Source organism: Lipotes vexillifer, unplaced genomic scaffold (genome assembly GCF_000442215.2).
Source record: "Lipotes vexillifer unplaced genomic scaffold, Lipotes_vexillifer_v1.1 scaffold1139, whole genome shotgun sequence".
NCBI classification, from domain to species: Eukaryota; Metazoa; Chordata; class Mammalia; order Artiodactyla; family Lipotidae; genus Lipotes; species Lipotes vexillifer.
In genome coordinates, this window is record NW_006798273.1 from 1593479 (window position 1) to 1616719 (window position 23241).

Genomic DNA, 23241 nt, shown 5'->3' on the forward strand with positions numbered 1-23241 from the left:
TAGATATTTTAGAAAAAGTATATAGTCATTAATTTTACTTCTTAACACAAAAGCATTTTAATACTGTTCTTCCATACTCGTGTCATGACGGATACCTATTACAAAATCATTTACTCACCCAAGAACTCATTTTTGAGTTCCTACTCTGCCAGGTGCTATGCTGGGAGCTGGAAACATTAAACGTGAATCAGAGAAATATGGCCCCTGCCCTCATTAGCTTACACTTCAGTGGGGGAAACTGTTACAAAAAATAAGTAGACAAAAGACAAAATAATTATAAGCTGACTTAGACTTATAAAGTGTGCTCAAGTGAATGGCAGTAGGAGGGCCTACATGGAAGGTGTCTCTGGGAATGTACCCTGAGACCCAAAGCATGAGAAGCGGGGAATTCCCTGGCGGTCCAGTGGTTAGGACTCCACAAGAGCCCGGGTCCGACCCCTGGTCGGGGAACTAAGATCCCACAAGCTGCGCAGCACAGCCCAAAATAATAATAATAATAAATAGATAAATAAATAAATAAAAGGAGATTTATAATAAAAAACAAAAATAAAACAAAGCATGAGAAGGAGCTGGGTGTTCAGGGAGGGCTGAGAAGAGCCTCCCGATGGAGAAGCCTCAAAGCAGCCCCTCCACAGATGACTCAGCAGCTCAGGGTATACAGGGGAGCCTCCCCACAACATTATTCCTCTTTAAAATGAGCTTATGAACAGATGTTGCCAAGTACAGGGCAATCCAAGAATGAATAAGGAAACAGAAACAGCGAATAGGGAAAACTCTTTGGGAAAGTCTCACTGTGAGGAAAAGCAGAGAAAGGGAGGCTTCATCCAGAATGGGACAGGGTTGCGGGGAGCTGGTCCGTAAAGGTGGGAGGTTTTAGGTTTGCTAGGACTACTGATGAGGGAATCAGCCAGTGGGGCAGGGGAGAGCAGGCTGAAGATACAGAAAAGGGTTGATCAAAGAGTCGTGTTTTTGAAATAATGGAAGGGGGCTTGGCCTCTGATAAGATCAGGGCTCCTTCCTCCTTCACAGGCAAGATGAAGGAAAAGATGAGCGTCCAAGAGAAGTGAGATGTTACAACTTTTTCAATGACTTGCTTTGGCTGTGCCAGAAAAATTGATGTAAACCGTGACCGCTTAACTAAAAGTCTGTGGTGGCTGATGGACACCCGTTACCTTCCTCCAGAAGCTGGAAGAGGGTGGAAGGCCTGAACCCGGCAGGGATAGCTCCCATCGAGGTCAATAAGTCGACGGTGTTAATCTGCTGAAGAGAGTAAAACAAAAATTTGCTTGGTTTCATTCATGTTTCCTCACCTCTAGGATACTCTCTCTTTATCACTACAGCAGCTACAACCCCCGAAAGAAAAACACAAATGTACAGACTTTAGCGGAAGAATATAGCAATTTAACCCCCAATTCCTGAGAAGACGCCATTGCTGAATCCTGGCCTTTCCTGAGGACCTAAGCCCCATGCAGTGCCCAGGGGGCTGAGCTCTGTGCTCCAGACCTGCTGCTTCCTGCATGGCCCCCATCAAAATGGCCTGTCCTGCTCCACAAAGTACTGCCATGTCACAGATGAGTTGATATCGTAAACTGATATGCACTGAAGAATTAATGGCTTTTTTGTACACTATATGTACATACACACACTCACACACTCACACGCATGTACACACGTGCATGTCCATGTAAGTGATAAGTAGGGTAAAAAAGGCAGAAAGAATATATTTACTAAATGGTTAGTGATGATTACTTATGGAAGGAGTGGATTTTCATTTTGTTATGCAACTTCTTAAATGATAGTATTATTGATAGTTTCTTACTTTTTCTTTTTTTTTGGTTGTGCCCCGTGGCGTGTCTTAGTTCCCCGACCAGGGATCAAACCCATGCCCCCTACATTGGAAGTGTGGAGTCTCAACCACTGGACCACCAGGGAGGTCCCAAGTTTCTTACTTTTTTGAGCTTTTTGGAATTTTTTTAATATGAACAAAATTTAACAACTGTCTTTACCCAAATGATAGAAAATTCAAGCAGAATCAATGAGAGACATTTCCAGGCCCTCATAGGCATAGGCTTACTAAACCAGAAATATGTTTTAATGCTCTGTGCATTCCATGCTCTGTATCCTGCTTAAGATCCGATGCTTTCATTTAAAGTTTCCATCCTGTTTTGAATCTGAACTCTTATCAGAGCTACTAGGTAACAAAACGAGACATCATTAATAAGACAGGAGATACCAACCTCTGAGATGGCTTTTCGGACAGCACTCCAATGAGAATCGGTTCTAGGGAGAAACGGTAGCTAGGTGAGTGTACAGAAAGTTTATGGCTATTCACTCAATTAGGGAATTTCATTAATCAAAGAACAAAGTATCTAACTGTAACTTCTGAAAACCTAAAAGAGTCTACCTGAGACTAAGCATAACATCATGTGCTAACACTAATCACCAAGTTAAAGTGGTAATGGTCGTAAGCAAACAGTAATGTGAAAAGCCCTGCTCCCAAACCATCAGCTGTTTCCATTTCAAGAAATTCTTGAATTACTTATCATAGTAAAAATAAACAAACGAAATGCTTCCTAAACGTACTTTGATGTCCCCTCACACCTCTGTACCTTTGTTTAACCTCTGCGCCTTCTGCCGTTTCCTCCCCTACGTCTGCGCCTTCGCTGCCTCCTTCACTAGGCCCCGGGCCTTCTTCTTTATTACAGGGCTGAAAATTGACATATTGAAGTACTTTTTACCTAATGCAAAAATCAACCACTAAACGTACTTTCAGAAAGGCTCAAGTGTACACAGGGATTTAGTACACGATGGGCATATAAAAAATCAGTGGAAAAAGATTTCAATACATGGTTGATCATGTCACTATATGAAAACATTACAATGACAGAGGCAGAGAACAAGTTTAACAGAAATAAATGCCAGATGGGACTTATTCAAATGAAAAAAAAAAAACAAGAAAAGACAAAAAAGCAAAAAGAACTATAGAAGTGTTAGAAGAAAATAATCTTTTTCTTTTTTTTGGCCACACGGCACGTGGATCTTAGTTCCCAAACCAGGGATCAAACCCGCGCGCCCTGCAGTGGAAGTGTGGAGTTTTAACCATTGGACCTCCAGGGAGGTCCCCGAAGAAAATAATCTTGAGATTCGAAAGCCCTTTCCAGTCATGATAAAACCATGTAACTTTGATTTAACTACCTAAAAAATAAAACATGGCTGAAAGTCAACAAAGAAGGTATCTGCCACAAGTTTTTAAGGGTTGATATCCTTATCATCAAGATATGATGATATCATCATATCATCAAGACATCATCAAGATATAAATCAATACAATTTTCAAAAATCCCTTAGAAAAATGAACTGAAAAGGCAGTTTACAAAGAAGAAATAGAAATGGTCGTAAAGCAAATGAAATCATGCTCAACCTCACTAGCAGTACAATAAATGCAAATAAAAAACAATAATGAGCCTTTTGGGTTCTTTTGGTCTATCACACTGGCAAAAAGATTGATGACAACCATCACTGGCAAATGTGTAGACAAACAAGCACTCTCGGCTGCTGGAGATGGGAGTCCAAATAGGCATAACTTTCCTAAAAGGAAAAATGGCAAATTCAATCAAAATACAAAGGTGTAAACCCTCTGCACCAGCGATGAGCATTTAGGAATTTAGTTAGGGGAACGACCAGACAGTCTACAAGGTATGTGTGCAGACTGATCACAACACAGGGTCTTCTTTTCTAACAGAATCCCTGAATATAGCAATGAATCAGCTAAAAGACTCCATTTTCCAAGCCCTCCTTGCAGCCAGGTGTTGTCAAGAAACTAAATTCTGGCCAAGGAGATATAACTGGAAGCTTTTTGTGTAACTTCCGAGAAACCTTTAAAAGACTGCAGCTCACGCCCTTTGACTTCTTCTTCCCCTTTCCCCTTTCACTTCTTGAAATTGTTAATAACGCAAGATCTAGCAGCCAACCTAAGCTAAAGAGATAACAACCCTAGGAGGAGCTGCTCGCACCTACCCACAGGGTGGAATATTAGATGGGGCCTTACCCTTCCTTGATGGCCCATCCCCACTCTTCCTCCACACACAAGAGAAATAGGCTTCTACCTTACTTAGGCCACCATTCTGGAGCTCTCCTGCAACTCACAGAGGAAGCTAATCTTACCTTCTTTGCTACGTCATTTATAGTTATTATAGGTTGGAAACAACGTAAATGTCCATCTAAATGAGACTGGAATACTATGCTACCATTGATACAGATGACCCAGAACTGAGCTGGGCAATAGGGCAGGCACTCACCACCTGTGCCTACTGACACTTGAAATGTGACCAGTCTGAACTGAGATGTGCTATTTAAGTGTAAAATACACACTAGAATTTGAAGACTTAGCATTAAAAAAAAAAGGATTTAAAAATATTGATTATATGTTGAAATGAGATAATATGTTTGATATATTGGATAAAATAAATTATTAAAAATAATGTCACCGGGCTTCCCTGGTGGCGCAGTGGTTAAGAATCTGCCTGCCCATGCAGGCGACACGGGTTCGAGCCCTGGTCTGGGAAGATCCCACATGCCGCAGAGCAATTAAGCTCATGCGCCACAACTACTGAGGCTGCGCTCTAGAGCCCGCAAGCCACAACTCGTGCTCCGCAACAAGAGAAGCCACCGCAAAGGGAAGCCCGCGCACCGCAATGAAGAGTAGCCCCCGCTCCCCACAACTAGAGAAAGCCCGCACGCAGCAATGAAGACCCAACACAGCCAAAAATAAACAAATTAATTTTTTTTTAAATTAATAATGTCACCTGTTTCCCTTTACTTTTAAAAAATGTGTGTGGTATAATAAAAATACACATTTGGTCTTCATGCCCCATCCTTGGCACAGAGTTCCTAAAACTCTTAGAATTTCCTGAGTGACAGGAGTGTCTTTTGTTATTCATAACAAGCCCCTTTCAAACATACTTGAGTTTATGCTCATGAGGTCATGGCCTGGGGAGCGGTGGGTGCTGGTGGCCAGAGGGACCAGTGATTAGAAGGTGGAAACTTTTAGTGCCCCCCACCCCCTCACCTTCAGGGAGGTTCAAACGAGCTAGAGATTGAATTTAATCACTGACGGCCAATGATTCGATCAATCGTGTCTATGTAATGAAACCTCCAAAAAACCCCTAAAAGACAGGGTTTAGGGAGCTTCTGGGTTGGCCATCACTTGAAGTGCTGGCAGGGTGGTTCCAGGAGCACATGGAGGAACCAGGTCCCACTCCCCCTCCCTCTCCCAATACCTTGCCCTGTGTACTTCTTCCATTTGGCTGTTCCTGAACTATATCCTTTATAATGAACTGGGAAGCAAAAGTGAGGTGTTTCCTGAGATCTGTGGGTCCCTCTAGCAAATTACTGAACCTGAGGAAAGGTGTGGGAACTTCCAAGTTTAGAGCCGGTCACTCAGAAGCACAGCTAGCCCCGGGGACTTGTGACTGGCATCTGAAGTGGGGCAGTCTTGCGGGACTGAGCCCTTACCTTGTGGAGGTCTGTGCTAACTCCAGGAGCTAGGGTCAGAATTGAACTGAATTGTCGGATACCTGGTTGGTTTCAAAGAATCAGTGTGGAAAAACAACATGTATTTGGTGTCAGAAAAGAAACACACAGTTGGTGTTAGAAGTGGTGTGAAGAAAAACAAGACAGCTCAGTGTCGTTACTAGAAAATTTTAAGTTACATTTGTGGTTTGCATTATATTTCTATTGGACAGCACTGATCTATATATATTGGCACAGAAGATGACCATGCTATATTATGAAATGTGAAAGAAATAGGCCATAAACATGCATATATAGTATGTCCACATCTTAGTAAAGGATCATATATTTGTGGAAGTCAACACAAAGTTAACCGTGGTTTTGTTTCACAACAAATAATAAATACCTATTAATTTTTATGATCAACATTAATCCACAGAACATCTTCATTGTGGGATAACATTCTAGGGCTCAGCTACATAAGAGCACTTCACAGGTCCCCAGAACTATAATACACAGTATTTTTCCCATGCTCTGTCCCTCTAAAATTGAGGCAAATTCTATATCTTAAGTCATTCACTAGTCAATTGATCAAAGACTACATCTTAGTGTTTTCTTATAAATGAAAAAATGTCTTGAAGAAGAAAAAGGAAAGAATAAACAAAAAAGACTAACCTCCAAGTATGTTCTGGGAATAAGACCTTTGTTCCCTTTGGCATTCTTAGCCATCCACCAACCATCAGGGTTTTTTTCAATTATAAGGAGAATTTCCCCTTTCTTAAAGAAAATAAAAGTAAAAATGTTTTAATTAAAATTTACCCCTAAATTCAGAATTATCAACATGAAAACTATTTTCAAAAACAGAAGAGCGCCTACTCTTTTTACCATTTTACTACCAGGTAACTTTGATAACAGAATTTCGCCTGACTACCGCTTGTAAATCTTAATTCTCACTTATTTTATTTAAACAGACTGAGTCTTTAAAAAGCTAATATCAGGAATATCTAATCCAGGAATACAGGTAGAGTTTTCTTACTATGTTAGGTACGAAAATTTATCCTTCGGTTAGCTTCCAGTCTGTTTCTACTACCTTAAATGTAAGGTCTCCGACTTGCTGAGCCGTAAAATCTCCAATAGCAACGTGTTCTCCACTTGTGGCCTCGTCACCTTCTTCATCATCTTCTTCAGCAGAGCTGTCATCGTCCACTCCTTCAGTAAGCGCCCCAGTTCTGCAAAAAATAATTCTTTGACAAGGGTCACCTGAAATAACGTATAAGAACAGATCCAGATTGAGTACGAGTATAACTTCTACATACAGAACTGGCCTATATTTGGAAGTGGCAAATAAAGGGAAAGCGCAACTAACAGTTTCTACCATCTAGCAAAGAGTATGTGACCGAGGAACTGAGAGTGATGAGGAGTTAATATATCTGAGGAACATATGTGACCTGGTGAAGCATGTGCTGGTCTTGAGGCCAAGAGACTTGCACTGAAATCTTGGATTCATCCATTCAGCAGATGCTGCTTGAGCATTATTGTACAGTGATTAGAGCATGGGCTCTGAGTTTAAGTTCTGGTTTCTATCTCCTTCTCATTGAGTGACCTGGGATAGGTTTCTTTTAATCTCCCCATTTCTCATTGGTAAAGTGGAGATAATAATAAAACCTGCCTCATAAGGTCATCATGAAGATGAGAGGAGTTACAAACTTGCAAAGTGTTTACAACAGTGTCTGCAGGCTTTCAATAAAAGTCGGCGATGATGGGCTTCCCTGGTGGCGCAGTGGTTGGGAGTTCACCTGCCGATGCAGGGGACACGGGTTCATGCCCTGGTCCGGGAAGATCCCACATGCTGCAGAGTGGCTGGGCCCGTGAGCCATGGCCGCTGAGCCTGCGCGTCCGGAACCTGTGCTCCGCAACGGGAGAGGCCACAACAGTGAGAGGCCCGCGTAGCGCAAAAAAAAAAAAAAAAAAAAAAAAAAAAGTCGGCGATGATGATGATGATGATGATGATGATGATATACGTCAGGTTCCATGTCAGACACAGTAGATACAGAGAAAAACGAGACACAATTCCCTGTCCTCAAGGAGGACAATGAAACAATCTATCAGACAGATAAGTACTATATAGTTCAACAGATACTGCAGTAGAGGTAAACACAGGATACTAAGGAAGCACACAAGAGAGACACCTAACCTCGACTGCATGGGTGGGGATCAGAAAGGCTTAGAATTAGGTCTTGAGGGACGAGTTGGAATTAATCAGGTAAAGGGGGAGTAGAAAGGTAAGGAAGGGAGTGGAGAAAGGAGGCTCAAGCTCAGGGAACCTCAAGTAGCTCACGAGTGGTAGGACGAGGCTTGGGATAAATAAGCAAGAGATGAGATTGAAAAGAGGTGAGCAGAACGCAGCCCATGTGAGCTTTATCTCTAAAGGTGTTCCCTAAAAATGAAGGAAGGGAAAGGCATGATCTGATCTGCACTTTAGGAAGTTGATCAGGCTGTCACGTGGGCAAGAGATTGGAAGAAGGGCTAAAGGCAAAGATGGCTGTTAAAAGATAGACATGAAACAGTTTAAACTAAGAATTAGGAATGAAGAGAAAGGTGTTTGGGAAAGATACTGAGGAGGGAAGAGAGAGGAGCTAAAATACTAGCTTGGATAAGTCGTTAAGTCTCCCTGAGCTTTATTTATTCATTCAACATTCAGCATTTAATGGGCACCTACTGTGTGACAGACACTATGTGCTAGGGGTGTAACAATGAACAAAATAGAGGTCTTTGCTCTCCTAACGCTTACATTAGAGAAGCTTATCTTTAAAATGGGATAACAGGGGCTTCCCTGGTGGCACAGTGGTTAAGAATCTTCCTGCCAATGCAGGGGACACGGGTTCGAGCCCTGGTCCGGGAAGATCCCACATGCCGTGGAACAACTAAGCCTGTGCACCACAACTACTGAGCCTGTGCTCTAGAGCCTGTGAGCCACAACTACTGAAGCCCGTGCACCTAGAGCCCGTGCTCCACAACAAGAGAAGCCACCGCAATGAGAAACCCCTGCACCGCAACGAAGAGTAACCCCCACTTGCCACACCTAGAGAAAGCCCGCACGCAGCAACGAAGACCCAACGCAGCCAAAAATAAATAAATGAAATTTTTAAAAATAAAAAAAATAAAATGGGATAACGATACTTTGATGCAAATGGACACTGCTAACCATAAAACTAGCCAAACAGACCCAAATGGCTCTTCTTTATTATGCTAATACAGTAAATTTCAATTAGTGATTTTTCAATGTTAAATTAACCTTGCATTCTAGAATAAATCCCACTTAGTCATGATGTACTGTCATTTTTATATGCCCTGGATTCTATTTGCTAACATTTTATATTGAGTTCGTGCATTCATTCATGAAGGCCTTGTATTTTTCTTATAATACTCTTATCAGGTTTTGATATTGAAGTTATCTAGCACTCATAAAATGATTTGGGAAATGTTTCTTTTTCAATTCTCTAGAAAGATTTTATAATACTGGTATTATTTCTTACTTAAATGCAGAAATTTATCAGTGAAGCAACCTGAGGGTTTATTCTGTGGAAAGGTTTTAATTATATATTCAACTTCTTTAGTAGATATTTTGGTAGTATTATTAAGATTCTCTATTCATCTTGTGTAAATTGAGTACATTTTATTTTTCAAGGAACTTATTTTATCTAAATTTTCAAATTTATTGGCATAAAGATGTTCATATTATCTTCATAGTATCTTTTTAATTTCTGTAGACTCCGTAGTGATTAGTTTTCTTCCCTGTTTTATTGTTGTTTTCCTTCTCTTTCTCTTTTCTTAATCAGTCTTGCTTGGAATTTACCCATTTAATTAACTTTTCCAAAGAACCAACTTTTGGTTTATTGATTTTATCTACTGTATGTCTGTTTATTATTCACTGTCTTCTGCTCTTTATTATTTCCTTACTTCTATTTTTCTTGGGTTTAATTTGTTATTCTTCTGGCTTCTTAGGTTGGAAGCTTCAGTAATTAATTTTCAACTTTTCTAAACTATGCATTTAAAGTCATAAATTTCCCTCTAAACACTGCTTTAGCTGCAGCCCACAGTTGTATTTTATTACCATTCAAAATATTTTAAGATTTTCATTGTAATATTTTCTTTGACCCGTAGGTTACACAGAAGTATGTGACTTAATTTGCAAACATTTGGAGATTTTTAGTTATTTTTCTGTCATTTGAGTTTTTTAAAAAATTGATATATAATTGACATATATCATTGTATTAGTTTTAGATTGTCACTGAGTTTTAATGTAATTCCAAGTCATCAGACTATACACTACATGATTTCAATCCTTTGACATTTGTTGACAATTGCTTTATGGTCCATTATGATTCATTTTGGTTAACGTTATACATGCACTTGGAAGAGAGGTGTATTATCTAGTTGGATACAGCATTCTACAAATATATTAATTAGGTAAAGGTGCTTAAGGTTTGTGGATTATATAGCTCTCCTTCAGTGCTAACAATTTTTACTTTATACGTTGTAAAGCTGTTATTAGGTGTCTACACATTAGGGATAATTTTTTTCTATTGAATTGATCCTTTTATTATTATAAGATGTATTTATCTATTAAATTACTTTTGACCTTAAAGTCTTCTCTGCCTGATACTACTATAGCTGCATCACCTTTGTTTTGGTCAGGGTTAACATGGAATACCTTTTTCCAATCTTTTACTTGCAACCTACCTATGCTGTTTTAAATGGCCCCCAAACATACTGCTGAAATGCTGTGTAGTGTTCCCAAGCACAAGAAGGCTGTGATGTGCCTTAATGGAGAAAATAAGTGTTTTAGATTTCTTCAGGCATGAATTATAGGGCTGTTAGCTGTGAGTTCAATGTTAATGAATCAGTAACATACATTAAATAAGGTATCTTTTTTTTTTTTTTTGTGGTACGTGGGCCTCTCACTGCTGTGGCCTCTCCCGCTGCAGAGCACAGGCTCCGGACGTGCAGGCTCAGCAGCCATGGCTCACGGGCCCAGCCGCTCCGTGGCACGTGGGATCCTCCCGGACCAGGGCACGAACCCGCGTCCCCTGCATCGGCAGGCAGACTCTCAACCACTGCACCACCAGGGAAGCCCCTAAATAAAGTATCTTTAAACAGAAACACACATAAAACAAGGACACGTTTTACTCAGGTTTCAAAAAAAATTGTGACCAGAGCCTCACAGAAACCTAGCTGTGTATTTTCCCTAGAAGCCATGGTTTAGTATTCACCTATTCAGTATTTGCAGCAACTTTATGGAACATAACCATAGCAAATAATGAGAATTGACTATATATTATAAATTCTTAAATATATTCTTTGCTTTACACAATCAAGTGTTCTCTAAAGACATTTAGGAAAGAAGAAATAGGCTTTTCTATTTACCCACATACTGGTGCTCTTCATTCCTTCTTGCAAATACAGGTTTCCTGTGGGATCATTTCCTTCTTGCCTAAATGACTTCCTTTAGCAAATTTCTCAGCATTTGTTTGACAAATTCTCTCAGCTTTTGTTTGTCTGAAAATGTCTTTATTCTACTTTAATTTCTGAAAGACACTTTTGCTGTACACAGAATTCTGGGTTGATAGATTTTTTTTCTTTCAACTCTTTTATGATGTCACTGCATTATCTTCTGACCTGTATTTTTTCTAACAAGATGTCAACTTTAACTTGAATTGTTGCTTGCCTGTACATATGTTTCTTTATTTCCCTGACTGCTTTTAAGATTTTCTATTATTTTTAGTTTTCAGCAGTTTAACTCTGATGCATCTATGTGTAGTTTTCCTTATATTTATTGTTTGGGGTTGCCTGAGGTTCTTTGACCAGTGAATTGATAACTTTTTTAGATCTCTTTAAAAACGTATTGAAATATTTCTTGTGCTCCATTCTCTCTCTCCTCTCCTGGGACTTCAGTTACACATATGCTGTAACTTATGACCATGTCCCAGATCGTTCTTACATTTTGTTCTGTTCTTTTCATTCTTTTATTCTTTTTGTGAATGAGTTTGAAAGTTTTTCATTGCTCAGTCTTTGGGTTCACTGATCTTTTCCTCTATTGTATCCAGTCTTGTGTTAAACCATCCAATTTTTTTTTTCTTTTCATATATTGTTTTTTAGTTTCAGAATTTCCATTTTGGTTGGTATTAGTTTCCATTTCTCTGCTTGATTCCTCTCTAATCAAGCAATCTGCCCATCTCTCTAACATATTGAAAATAGTTGTTTTATAGCTCTGTTTTGCTAATTCTCACATCTGGGTCATCTATACTTCCAATGATTATTTTTTCTCTTTATTATAAGACATTTTCACCTTTTTGAAGCTATATATTGAACCAGATTTAGAAAGTCCTCAGCCGTTATTCCATCAGATATTATATTTTGCAGTTGTAGAATGTTCATTTGGTTATTTTCTACATTTGAGTTCTCTTAAAATATGCCATGTTTTTTCCATTCCATCCATCTTTTCTTCTATTTTCTTCAACATATTAATCATATTATTCAGAAATCCTCGTCAGCTTACTCTACTATCTGGCTCAGATTTGGCTCTGCTTTTATTGACTTCCACTGCTTAATTATTATTTATTTTCCCCTACTTATTTTTGCATTTCTAGTCATTTTTTAAAAATTACTAGACATTGTGGATAATACATTTAGAGACTTTGGATTATGTGGTCATCCTTTAAAGAGTGTTGAATTTTGTTCTGTTATACAGTTAAATGATCTTGTTCCTGTTAAGGTCTGATTTTAGGCTTTGTTGGAAAAGATTTACTTCAGTTTTTTTTTTTTTTTTTTGTGGTACGTGGGCCTCTCACTGCTGTGGCCTCTCCCGTTGCGGAGCACAGGCTCCGGACGCGCAGGCTCAGCGGCCATGGCTCACGGGCCCAGCCGCTCTGCAGCATGTGGGATCTTCCCGGACCGGGGCACGAACCCGTGTCCCCTGCATCGGCAGGCGGACTCTCAATGACTGTGCCACCAGGGAAGCCCTACTTCAGTTTTGTCTGTATTCCAAGATCACAGTTCTTAATATTAGGGTGTTTTCCTTACCCTAGGGCATGGGCCTTATGTGATCTCCAACTAAATGCCTGAAGCATTCACCAAGGTCTCTTTACTCCAGCTATGTACAAACTCGAATATTTTTCCAGGATTCTGTGGCCTCCAGAATTTTTTAAGCTCTCAGTCTCCCAGCAGGCACTTTCTGCCAGGCCTTCTGGAATCATGCTCTGTGTAGCCCAGGAGTCCATTTAGATTTCTGCAGTTGTCTCTCTGCAACTCTCTTCTATCTCTCCACTCTCTCCACAAGTACCAGCAGCCTTAGCAAGTCCAGAATTTTATCTCTGCCTCCTCAGCCCGGTGAGACTGCTGCTCCATTTGGGATTCCTGCACCACCGCCCATAAACTAACTCCAGGAAGAGGTTCTGGGTAAACGCAGGGCTCAGCTCGTGTCTCCCTGTATTAACAATATCAGCCCTGCTTGGCTGATGTTCAATGAGTTCAAACAGCCATTCTGTATATTTTGTCCAGACTTTACAGTGTTTATGGTAGGAAGGGTAAGTCTAATACCAGCCACTTTTGTCATTCTCAGTACTGGAAATCAATGGAAATTCTAGAATTCTTGCATCTATATTCTTTAGCATTTTTTCCCATGATAAAATGTAAAAGTATCAGAACAGCATTTGAAGAGTCTAAATAGTTGATTTTTTCCTTTTTTCTTCCTATGAATTGGGTTTGTTTATACTATCAAGTTTTCTTTCCATTTTACAAAGGCTATTATTAACATCCACTCCAGCAGGAAAAGAATGCATGTTTCTGCTTCCAATTTTTAAAGAATATTTATAAAAGGAGTAAATAAATATGCAAATAGACAATCCAAATAATTTTCTTTTTACACATCAACACTGACATTAAAGGCATGATCCTTATTTTCTTTTTTTAAAAAATTTTTAATAAATTTATTTATTTTTGGGTATGTTGGGTCTTTGTTGCTGCACATAGGCTTTCCCTAGTCAAGAGAAAGCGGGGGCTACTCTTCGTTGCGGTGTGTGGGCTTCTCATTGCAGTGGCTTCTCTTGTTGCAGAGCATGGGCTCTAGGTGTGCGGGCTCAGTAGTTGTGGCTCACAGGCTCTAGAGTGCAGGCTCAGTAGTTGTGGTGCATGGGCTCAGCTGCTCTGCAGCATGTGGGATCTTCCCGGGCCAGGGCTCGAACCTATGTCCCCTGCGTTGGCAGGCATATTCTTAACCACTGTGCCACCAGGGAAGCCCATGATCCTTATTTTCTTTTTTTAAAAAATATATTTATTTAATTTGTTTATTTTTGGCTGCACTGTGTCTTCGAGGCTGTGCGTAGGGTTTTTCTAGTTGCGGTGAGCAGGGGCTACTCTTGGTTGCAGTGCGTGGGCTTCTCACTGTGGTGGCTTCTCTTGTTGCAGAGCATGGGCTCTAGGCATGCAGGCTTCAGTAGTTGTGGCACACGGGCTCAGTAGTTGTAGCTCGTGGGCTCTAGAGCACAAGCTCAGTAGTTGTGGCACACGGGCTTAGTTGCTCCGCAGCATGTGGGACCTTCCCAGACCAGGGCTCAAACCCGTGTCTCCTGCATTGGCAGGCAGATTCTTTTTATTTTGCAGTATGCGGGCCTCTCACTGTTGTGGCCTCTCCCATTGCAGAGCACAGGCTCTGGACGCACAGGCTCAGAGGCATGGCTCACGGGCCTAGCTGCTCCGCAGCATGTGGGATCTTCCCGGACCAGGGCACGAACCCGTGTCCCCTGCATCGCCAGGCAGAGTCTCAACCACTGCGCCACCAGGGAAGCCCTGCAGGCGGATTCTTAACCACTGCACCACCAGGGAAGCCCGATCCTTATTTTCTAACATCTGTTTATTTAGCTCTTCTGATCTCTGTTTTGTTTCCCCAACTAGCTTAATAACTTACCTGAGAGCAGAGATTATGGCTTCTACTTCTTTACATCTCTCACGGGATCTCACACTTTCTACTATACACAATAAATAAATGTTGACTAATTGTACTGTTACTGCCACTTGTTTTTATCTATATATGACTTTATTCTGAGTCAAACATTAAAACTGTTGGTGACAATAATATCTGAAAGAAAGAAAGGAAGGAAGGGAGCATTACTCAGCGACATTTTCTCTACTTATGGACACAGCAAGTTCCTGCAGTTGGTGGGTAAGCTTATCCAGAAGATTGCGTTCCTCCTCTTTCTTCTGATTGTAACTCCCAACAGGGGCAGGTTCATCAGCCTATGAGAGAATATAAGTCTATTTCATTAAAAAAATAAAAATAAAAATTTCAGTTTCCGATTACATGTATGTTAAAAGTAAAAAACTCCAATAAGTGCTATAAGACGAAGCAAATATTGATATGAGACTATGCCTACCTTAGAGAAATAAGTTTAAAAGAAATGTAGATTATTATGTTGGAATGCAAACCAAATGACAAAATAAACGTATACCTCCTATTTTTTTGTTTTGTTTTCTTGCTCGGTATTGCAGTCCCTCTATAGTCAGTAAGGGACAGGTTCCAGACAGAGGACTGAGTCGAAAACACAAGTGCCAAGTCCAAGTTCTGCCACTTACTGGCAGTGAGACACTGGGAAAGCTGCTTCACCTTTGGAAGCCTCAGTTTCCTCATTTGTGAAACAGGAATAGTTAGGTTTTCAAATTTAGGGTCAGTCTGCCTGTGGAATTACAGTTTTGTGTCACTGGAGAAATGCAGAAGAGACACTCAGTGACCACTTTTCTCAGATGCAGTAAAGGAGATTCACATGCAGGCAGGCAGATGACTTTCAAATGCCTTCCACCCTAAATGCTCTGTGAGCCTCTGGCCCGGACATCTAGCTGAAGCTCAGGCTCAGATTAAAAGAGGAAATCCTGATGGGAACTGCCCGGAGTAAACTCTAGTTTGCCCTGTTTCTGCAGAGTCACCAATACCAGGGCTGCCATGTGATATAAGAAGTTTCTCTATCACTTACCCTCAGGGCCAGATTATGTACTCTCCCCACAATGTAATTAAAATGAAAACAATTCTAAACTGTAAAACATAAAACTTACGCAATGCAAAAATAAAAATAGCTCCTTCCGGGTTCTTCCGAGTCCTCAATGCTGGGTGAGTTCGTTAAAGCTGAACTTTTACCAGGATTTGGAGCCCTGGCTTTTCTGCTCCCAAGCACATTCAGTAAGCCCATCGGGCAGGTCAGCACTGACCACAGTTACACTTCATAACTTATGTGAACCCAGGAATTACCCCCTCTAACGAACTTCCACTTAAAAAAATATTTGGGTAAAAACGGAATTTTTTTAACATGATTAACCATAATACTTACTTTGCTTAATTTTTGAAGAGCATTTTTATTTTCATCTATTGCCTGTTTTAATTGGATACATCTAAATTTTAAAAAAGAAAGAAACAAAATATTGATTTTTTTAATTGTCAGAACGAAAAACTATTTTATAAAATCATATATAAGTCTTTAAGCAGGTGAGGCAATTTCTTTTTTTTTTTTAAAGCAAGCATCTGCCTTTTTAAAAATTAATTAATTAATTAATTAATTAATTAATTTATGGCTGTGTTGGGTCTTCGTTTTTGTGTGAGGGCTTTCTCTAGTTGTGGCAAGCGGGGGTCACTCTTCATCGCGGTGCGCGGGCCTCTCACTGTTGTGGCCTCTCTTGTTGCGGAGCACAGGCTCCAGACACGCAGGCTCAGTACTTGTGGCTCACGGGCCTAGTTGCTCCGTGGCATGTGGGATCTTCCCAGACCAGGGCTCGAACCCATATCCCCTGCATTGGCAGGCAGATTCTCAACCACTGTGCCACCAGGGAAGCCCAGGTAAGGCAATTTCTGTTGCATGAATGATGTTTAAAAATTCATATGTAAATGCCTTTCCATCCATTAGCTTGGGTGATGCTCATAGTCAAGATCTCAGGTATGAGGTATGATAACCAGAACTCAGAAAACTTCAGTGACTCTGGGCTTCAGTTTCCTATCTCTAAAATAAAGAAAGCACTGCACTTTAAAAATGCTTCTCCAGGGCTTCCCTGGTGGCGCAGTGGTTGAGAGTCTGCCTGCCGATGCAGGGGACACGGGTTCATGCCCTGGTCCGGGAAGATCCCACATGCCGTGGAGCGGCTGGGCCCGTGAGCCATGGCCGCTGAGCCTGCACGTCCGGAGCCTGTGCTCCGCAACGGGAGAGGCCACAACAGTGAGAGGCCTGCGTACTGCAAAAAAAAAAAAAAAAATGCTTCTCCAGCTCTAAAATTCCATAAACCTAGGATGCAACCAAGATGACAAAACTAATAATGATAATAACAGCTAAAATTTATTTTTTGCATCACAAATACTGCTAAGCAGTTTACAAGCATCACCTCATTTGAGTCTCATAACAATCCTCACTCCAGTTGAAGAAAGTGAGGTTCTGAAAAGTGACCAGAGCTAGTCAGAGGGAGAGTAACCATGTGAAGGCAGAGTTTAGGATTCTACAGCTGGCCTCTCCCCCCCAACAGCACACTCCCCTTGTGAACATGGCCCATCCATATGGGTACAGTGTTTTAGATATTTCATGGACAGCTCATATAATTTGTCTTAAGTCTTAGGCACCCAAATTAGAAGTATGAAAACGACCGAGGTTGGGGTTAGTGGAGGCAAACTATTATATACAGAATGGATAAACAAGGTCCTACAGCATAGCACAGGGAACTATATTCAGTATCCTGAGATAAACCGTAAAGGAAAAGAATATAAAGAAGAACGTATATATAGGTATAACTGAATCACTTTGCTGTACAGCAGAAATTAACACAACACTGTAACTCAACTGTATTTCAATTTAAAAAAAGAGAGAGAAAAAATGACTGAAAATGGGCTACAGCTAGTTATGAGTTTTCAAAAATCAAATGTTTTCTCCACCAGTAACCTGAAAAAGTCATTATTTTTTATGCTGAGTTATTTTTTTTTTCCAGAGTCTCAAACAATGAAATAAGCAGTGAAGAGGGGGACAAAAATCCTTTGTGAAAGAGGCAGAAAAGACGAGTAGAAACATCAACCTGCAGCTGACCCCGCTAGTTATCTACCCCAAAGCCCTTCTGCCACCCTCCTCCATGCTGGCATATGCTTGGCCTCCCACTGAGACGCAAGTGATCAGCCTCCACTGCAGGGAGGGTGCGTGTATGGCCCAGCACTGGCCAATGATACATAAAAGAAATGTGTTGGGCAGTTCCTCCCATTTTATCCTCCCTGATGGGAGGAGGTAAAGAACCATCATCCTTTCTGCTTTTAGGTAATGATGACTGGGGACTTTGTAATGGTATGCAGGGCTGTCACTGACAAGCTGAAGATGACAGAGCAAAATGACAGGAAGGGCTGGTCCTTGAGACCTATATACATAACAGTAGAAGAACCCATGGCAACTCTCTAGAATAATCAGCTTAGTCCCTCATTCTTAAAAAAAAAAGATAATCCAAGGACCATTGGGCATAATGAAGAAAACTAGCAACATGGAAGATAAAATTTAGGACTAACCAAAAGTAAAAAAATCTGAGCCCAGAGGAACCAAAGACAACTCAGAGAACAGAAAAGAACTTTAAAAAAAAAACAATTCCCAATCATGGAAGTATTAATGAGATAACCTAAAAACAGGAACACAATGCTAGAAAAAAGAAGAATTAAAGAACAAGGAAAAACACTTGTAAGTTAACAATACAGCTGCTGAAATAAAACACCCACGGAAAAGTTAAAAGAAAAAGTTGGCTGCTCTCGCCTTCTGAGATGGCCCACACTCTGTGGAGTGTGTTTCTCTCTAAATAAATCCACTTCTTACCTATCACTTTGTCTCTCACTGAATTCTTTCTGCGATGAGACATCAAGAACCTGAGCTTCATTAAGTCCTGAGACCAGGTGTGTGATCTCAGTTAAAAGACCGTGGGTTCAAGTCCCAATCTGGGTTTTGGCTGGGTCTGAGACCCGGCCCACAGGTTTAAATTCCAATCTGAGCTGCACGGTTTCAGAAGGTTTGAGGAAAAGGAACACTGAGAAAGGCTTGTGCAAGGTCAGGACTGGCTAAGATAAGACTGAATTTAGGGACTTCCTGGTGGTCCAGTGGTTAGGACTCCACACTTCTACTGCAGGGGGCACGGGTTCGATCCCTGGTCAGGGAACTAAGATCCCGCAAGCCAAAAAAAAGTGTCAAGAGAACCTCTCAGGCATAAACAAAAAAACAAAGAAACAAAAACTAGTGGGGAGAGACCTAGAGGAAAATTCCAGGAGGTTCAACACCTGACTCAAAGGTGTTTCAGGAAGAAACAAACAGAAGTAAAAAAATTATCTTTTAGTAAAAGAAACTCTCCCAGAGCTCATGAGAGACAAGAGTTTTCAAACTGAAAAGACCTCTTGAGTGTTGAGAAAACAACACCTAAATACACCGTGACAACACCGTGACAAAATTTCAAAACACCAAGGCTGAGGAGAAAAGCCTCAAACAGAGATCAATTAAAAAGGAATGACCATGAAACTTATCAGCATCACTGGGTGTAAAGGAACCAGATAATGTCTTCAAAGGTTTAAGTAGAAAATTTTTTACTCCATATCTACCCAATTATTAATCAAACATAAGGGCTGAATGTTTTTTTCAGACATGCAAATATCAATGTGTATTTTAAAATGACTGTGAGGGGATCTTTTTATACACAGAGAAGACTATTACTTGGGTATAAAAATAATTATTAGCTTATTAAAATAAAATTTAAAAATCTAGTTTTCTCTGGGACTTCAATTCAGCATATAACTCTTATTCTATTTTAAAATCTAGTAAAGCAAGTACAATTACCTTCCCTTTTTCTTTCATTATTGTTTGGTTAATTCAACTTGAGCTAAATTCCTCAAATAATCAATCCTACTAATGAAGGTAGTTAATTAAATTCCCACATCTTAAAATTCATTTAAATTTTATTTTGCTTTTAAGCACTCTGAATGCCTGACTTAAGTAAAATTTTTTCAAATGTTCTAATGAATCATTTAAACTAGCAGCACAAATCTCACATCCATTTGAATGTTATAAATTCTTTAAATACCCAAAGCATACAGATTATTTTAATGATGTCCTAAACTTAATACAAAAGTAATAATAGTCTGATTTAGTTCATCATGTCTATGTAATTTTAAACTCTAGTTAATTTTAAACTCTCCCAAGGATTAAAAAGAAAATTCAAAACAAAACAAAAAACAATCATCCATCATGAGAACAGTTTTCCCATCTCAAGAGAGCTAAGGTCACCATCCCAAGCAAGGCAGAATTGCTAATAGACAGAGACTTCTGACAGGTCACAGGATCTGGGGCTACATAGGCCAAGGACTTACCATAATTTGGCCTAAGCCACTGATGTTCACTCTGAGCTGTTTTTATAGTTGCTGTCACAACCGCAAGTCCATAACCTTCAGGCTTAGGTTGTTTGCTCTTAGACCCAAATTATACCATGACATAATTCTTGCATTTGATTCAAATGGACCAAAGGCTGCAACTCCACTGAGACTGTAGTGAAGTTCCTTCTCTTGCTTAACTAAATTCTGCATTTCTTGGACAAGTTTCTAGAAACATACAGCCCACCAAAACTGAATCAAAAAGAGCTAGATAATTTGAACAGACCAATCACTAGAAGTGAAACAGAATCTATAATTTTAAAAACTCCCTGCAAACAAAAGTCCAGGACCAAATGGCTTCACTGGGGAGTTCTACCAAGCACACAAAAAGAACTATACTGATCCTCCTCAAACTCTTCCAAAAGACTGAAGAGGAGGGAACACTCCCAAAGTCATTCTATGAAACCACCATCACCCTGATACCAAAATGAGACAAGGATAACACCAAAAACGAAAATTACTGGCCAATATCTTTGATGAATATAGATACAAAAATTCTTAACAAAATATTAGCAAACCGAATCCAACAACACATAAAGAAGATCATACACCACAATCAAGTTGTCAGGGTCACACAGATGGTTCAACATATGCAAATCAATGTGATACACCACCACAACAAAAGAAAAGACAAAAACCACAAGATCATCTCAATCGATGCAGAAAAAGCATCTGATAAAATTCAACATTCATTCATGATAAAAACTCTTACCAAGGAACTTCCTTGGTGGTGCAGTGGTTAAGAATCTGCCTGCCAATGCAGGGGACATGGGTTCGATCCCTGGTCTAGGAAGATCCCACATGCTGCGGAGCAACTAAGCCCGTGCACCACTACTACTGAGCCTGAGCTCTAGAACCTGCGAGCCACAACTACTGAGCCCATGAGCTGCAACGAGTAAGCTCACATGTCACAACTACTGAGCCTGTGTGCTGCAACTACTGAAGTCTGCATGCCTAGAGCCCATGCTCCACAACAGGAGAAGCCACCAAACTGAGAAGCCCACTCACTGCAACAAAGAGTACCTCCCCCACTCACTGAAACTAGAGAACGCCTGCGCGCAGCAATGAAGACACAACGCAGCCAAAAGTAAATAATAAATAAATAAAAATTTTAAAAAACAAACAAAAAAACCTCTTACCAAAATGGGTATAGAGGAAACAAATATCAACATAATAAAAGCTACTTATGACAAACCGACAGCCAACATAATACTCAATGGTGAAAAGCAGACAGCCTTCCCACTAAAATCTGGAACAAGACAAGGATGCCCACTCTCACCACTTCTATGCAACTAGTATTAGAAGTCCTAGCCACAACAATCAGACAAGAAAAAGAAATAAAACGTATCCAGATTGAAAGAGGTAAAATTATCATTATATGCAGACAACATATTATATACAGAAAACATTTAAAGACTCCACACAAAAACTACTAGAACTGATAAAGAAATTCAGCAAGGTAGCAGGATACGAGATTGACATACAGAAATCAGTTGCATTTCTTTACACTAATGATGAAACATCAGAAACGGAAAATGAAAAAAATATATATCAGAAAGGAAAGTAAAAAAAAAAAAAATCCCTTTTAAAATCACATCAAAAGGGACTCCCTGGTAGTGCAGTGGTTAAGAATCCACTTGCCAATGCAGGGCACACAGGTTCGAGCCCTGGTCCTGGAAGATCCCACATGCCACAGAGCAACTAAGCCCATGTGCCACAACTACTGAGCCTGTGCTCTAGAGCCCGTGAGCCACAACTACTGAGCCCACATGCCACAACTACTGAAGCCCACGCACCTAGAGCCCGAGCTCTGCAGCAAGAGAAGCCACCGCGATGAGAAGCCTGCACGTTGCAAAAAAGAGTAGCCCCTGCTCGCCAAAACTAGAGAAAGCCCACGCGCACCAACAAAGACCCAACAAGGAAGACCCAATGCAGCCAAAAATAAATAAATAAAATTATTTTTTCTTTAAATAATTTTTTTTTTTTTTTTTTTTTTTTTTTTTGTTTCTATCAAACATTTAGAGAAGAGCTAACACCTATTCTTCTCAAACTCTTCCAAAATATAGCAGAGGGAGGAACACTCCCAAACTCATTCTACGAGGCCACCATCACCTTGATACCAAAACCAGACAAGGATGTCACAAAGAAAGAAAACTACAGGCCAAGCAGCTTAAAAATAATTTTTTAAAAAATCCTCAACAAAATACTAGCAAACAGAATCCAACAGAACATTAAAAGGATAATACACCATGATCAAGTGCGGTTTATTCCAGGAATGCAAGGATTCTTCAATATACGCAAATCTATCAATGTGATTAACCATATTAACAAATTGAAGGAGAAAAACCATATGATCATCTCAATAGATGCAGAGAAAGCTTTTGACAAAATTCAACACCCATTTATGATAAAAACCCTGCAGAAAGTAGGTGTAGAGGGAACTTTCCTCAATATAATAAAGGCCGTATATGACAAGCCCACAGCCAACATCATCCTCAATGGCGAAAAACTGAAAGCATTTCCACTAAGGTCAGGAACAAGACAAGGTTGCCCACTCTCACCACTCTTATTCAACATAGTTTTGGAAGTTTTAGCCACAGCAATCAGAGAAGAAAAGGAAATAAAAGGAATCCAAATCGGAAAAGAAGAAGTAAAGCTGTCACTGTTTGCAGATGACATGATACTATACATAGAGAATCCTAAAGATGCTACCAGAAAACTACTAGAGCTAATCAATGAATTTGGTAAAGTAGCAGGATACAAAATTAATGCACAGAAATCTCTGGCATTCCTATATACTAATGATGAAAAATCTGAAAGTGAAATCAAGAAAACACTCCCATTTACCATTGCAACAAAAAGAATAAAATATCTAGGAATAAACCTACCTAAGGAGACAAAAGACCTGTATGCAGAAAATTATAAGACACTGATGAAAGAAATTAAAGATGATACAAACAGATGGAGAGATATACCATGTTCTTGGATTGGAAGAATCAACATTGTGAAAATGACTCTACTCCCCAAAGCAATCTATAGATTCAATGCAATCCCTATCAAACTACCACTGGCATTTTTCACAGAACTAGAACAAAAAATTTCACAATTTGTATGGAAACACAAAAGACCCCGAATAGCCAAAGCAATCTTGAGAACAAAAAATGGAGCTGGAGGAATCAGGCTGCCTGACTTCAGACTATACTACAAAGCTACAGTAATCAAGACAGTATGGTACTGGCACAAAAACAGAAAGATAGATCAATGGAATA

At 40.0% G+C, this 23241-nt stretch overlaps 1 protein-coding gene across 1 annotated transcript in view; it reads right to left on the bottom strand.

Annotated features, from left to right (window-relative positions):
• Positions 1-23241, bottom strand: part of NPHP1 (nephrocystin 1) — a 62772-nt gene that overhangs the window by 32945 nt on the left and 6586 nt on the right. The window contains exons 3-9 of the mRNA XM_007470207.1: positions 15888-15948; positions 14681-14805; positions 6602-6740; positions 6187-6288; positions 2610-2707; positions 2238-2280; positions 1173-1260 (exon numbers count right to left, since the gene is read on the bottom strand). Coding sequence (XP_007470269.1) covers positions 1173-1260; positions 2238-2280; positions 2610-2707; positions 6187-6288; positions 6602-6740; positions 14681-14805; positions 15888-15948 — 656 coding nt within the window. The remainder of the gene's footprint in view (positions 1-1172; positions 1261-2237; positions 2281-2609; positions 2708-6186; positions 6289-6601; positions 6741-14680; positions 14806-15887; positions 15949-23241) is intronic.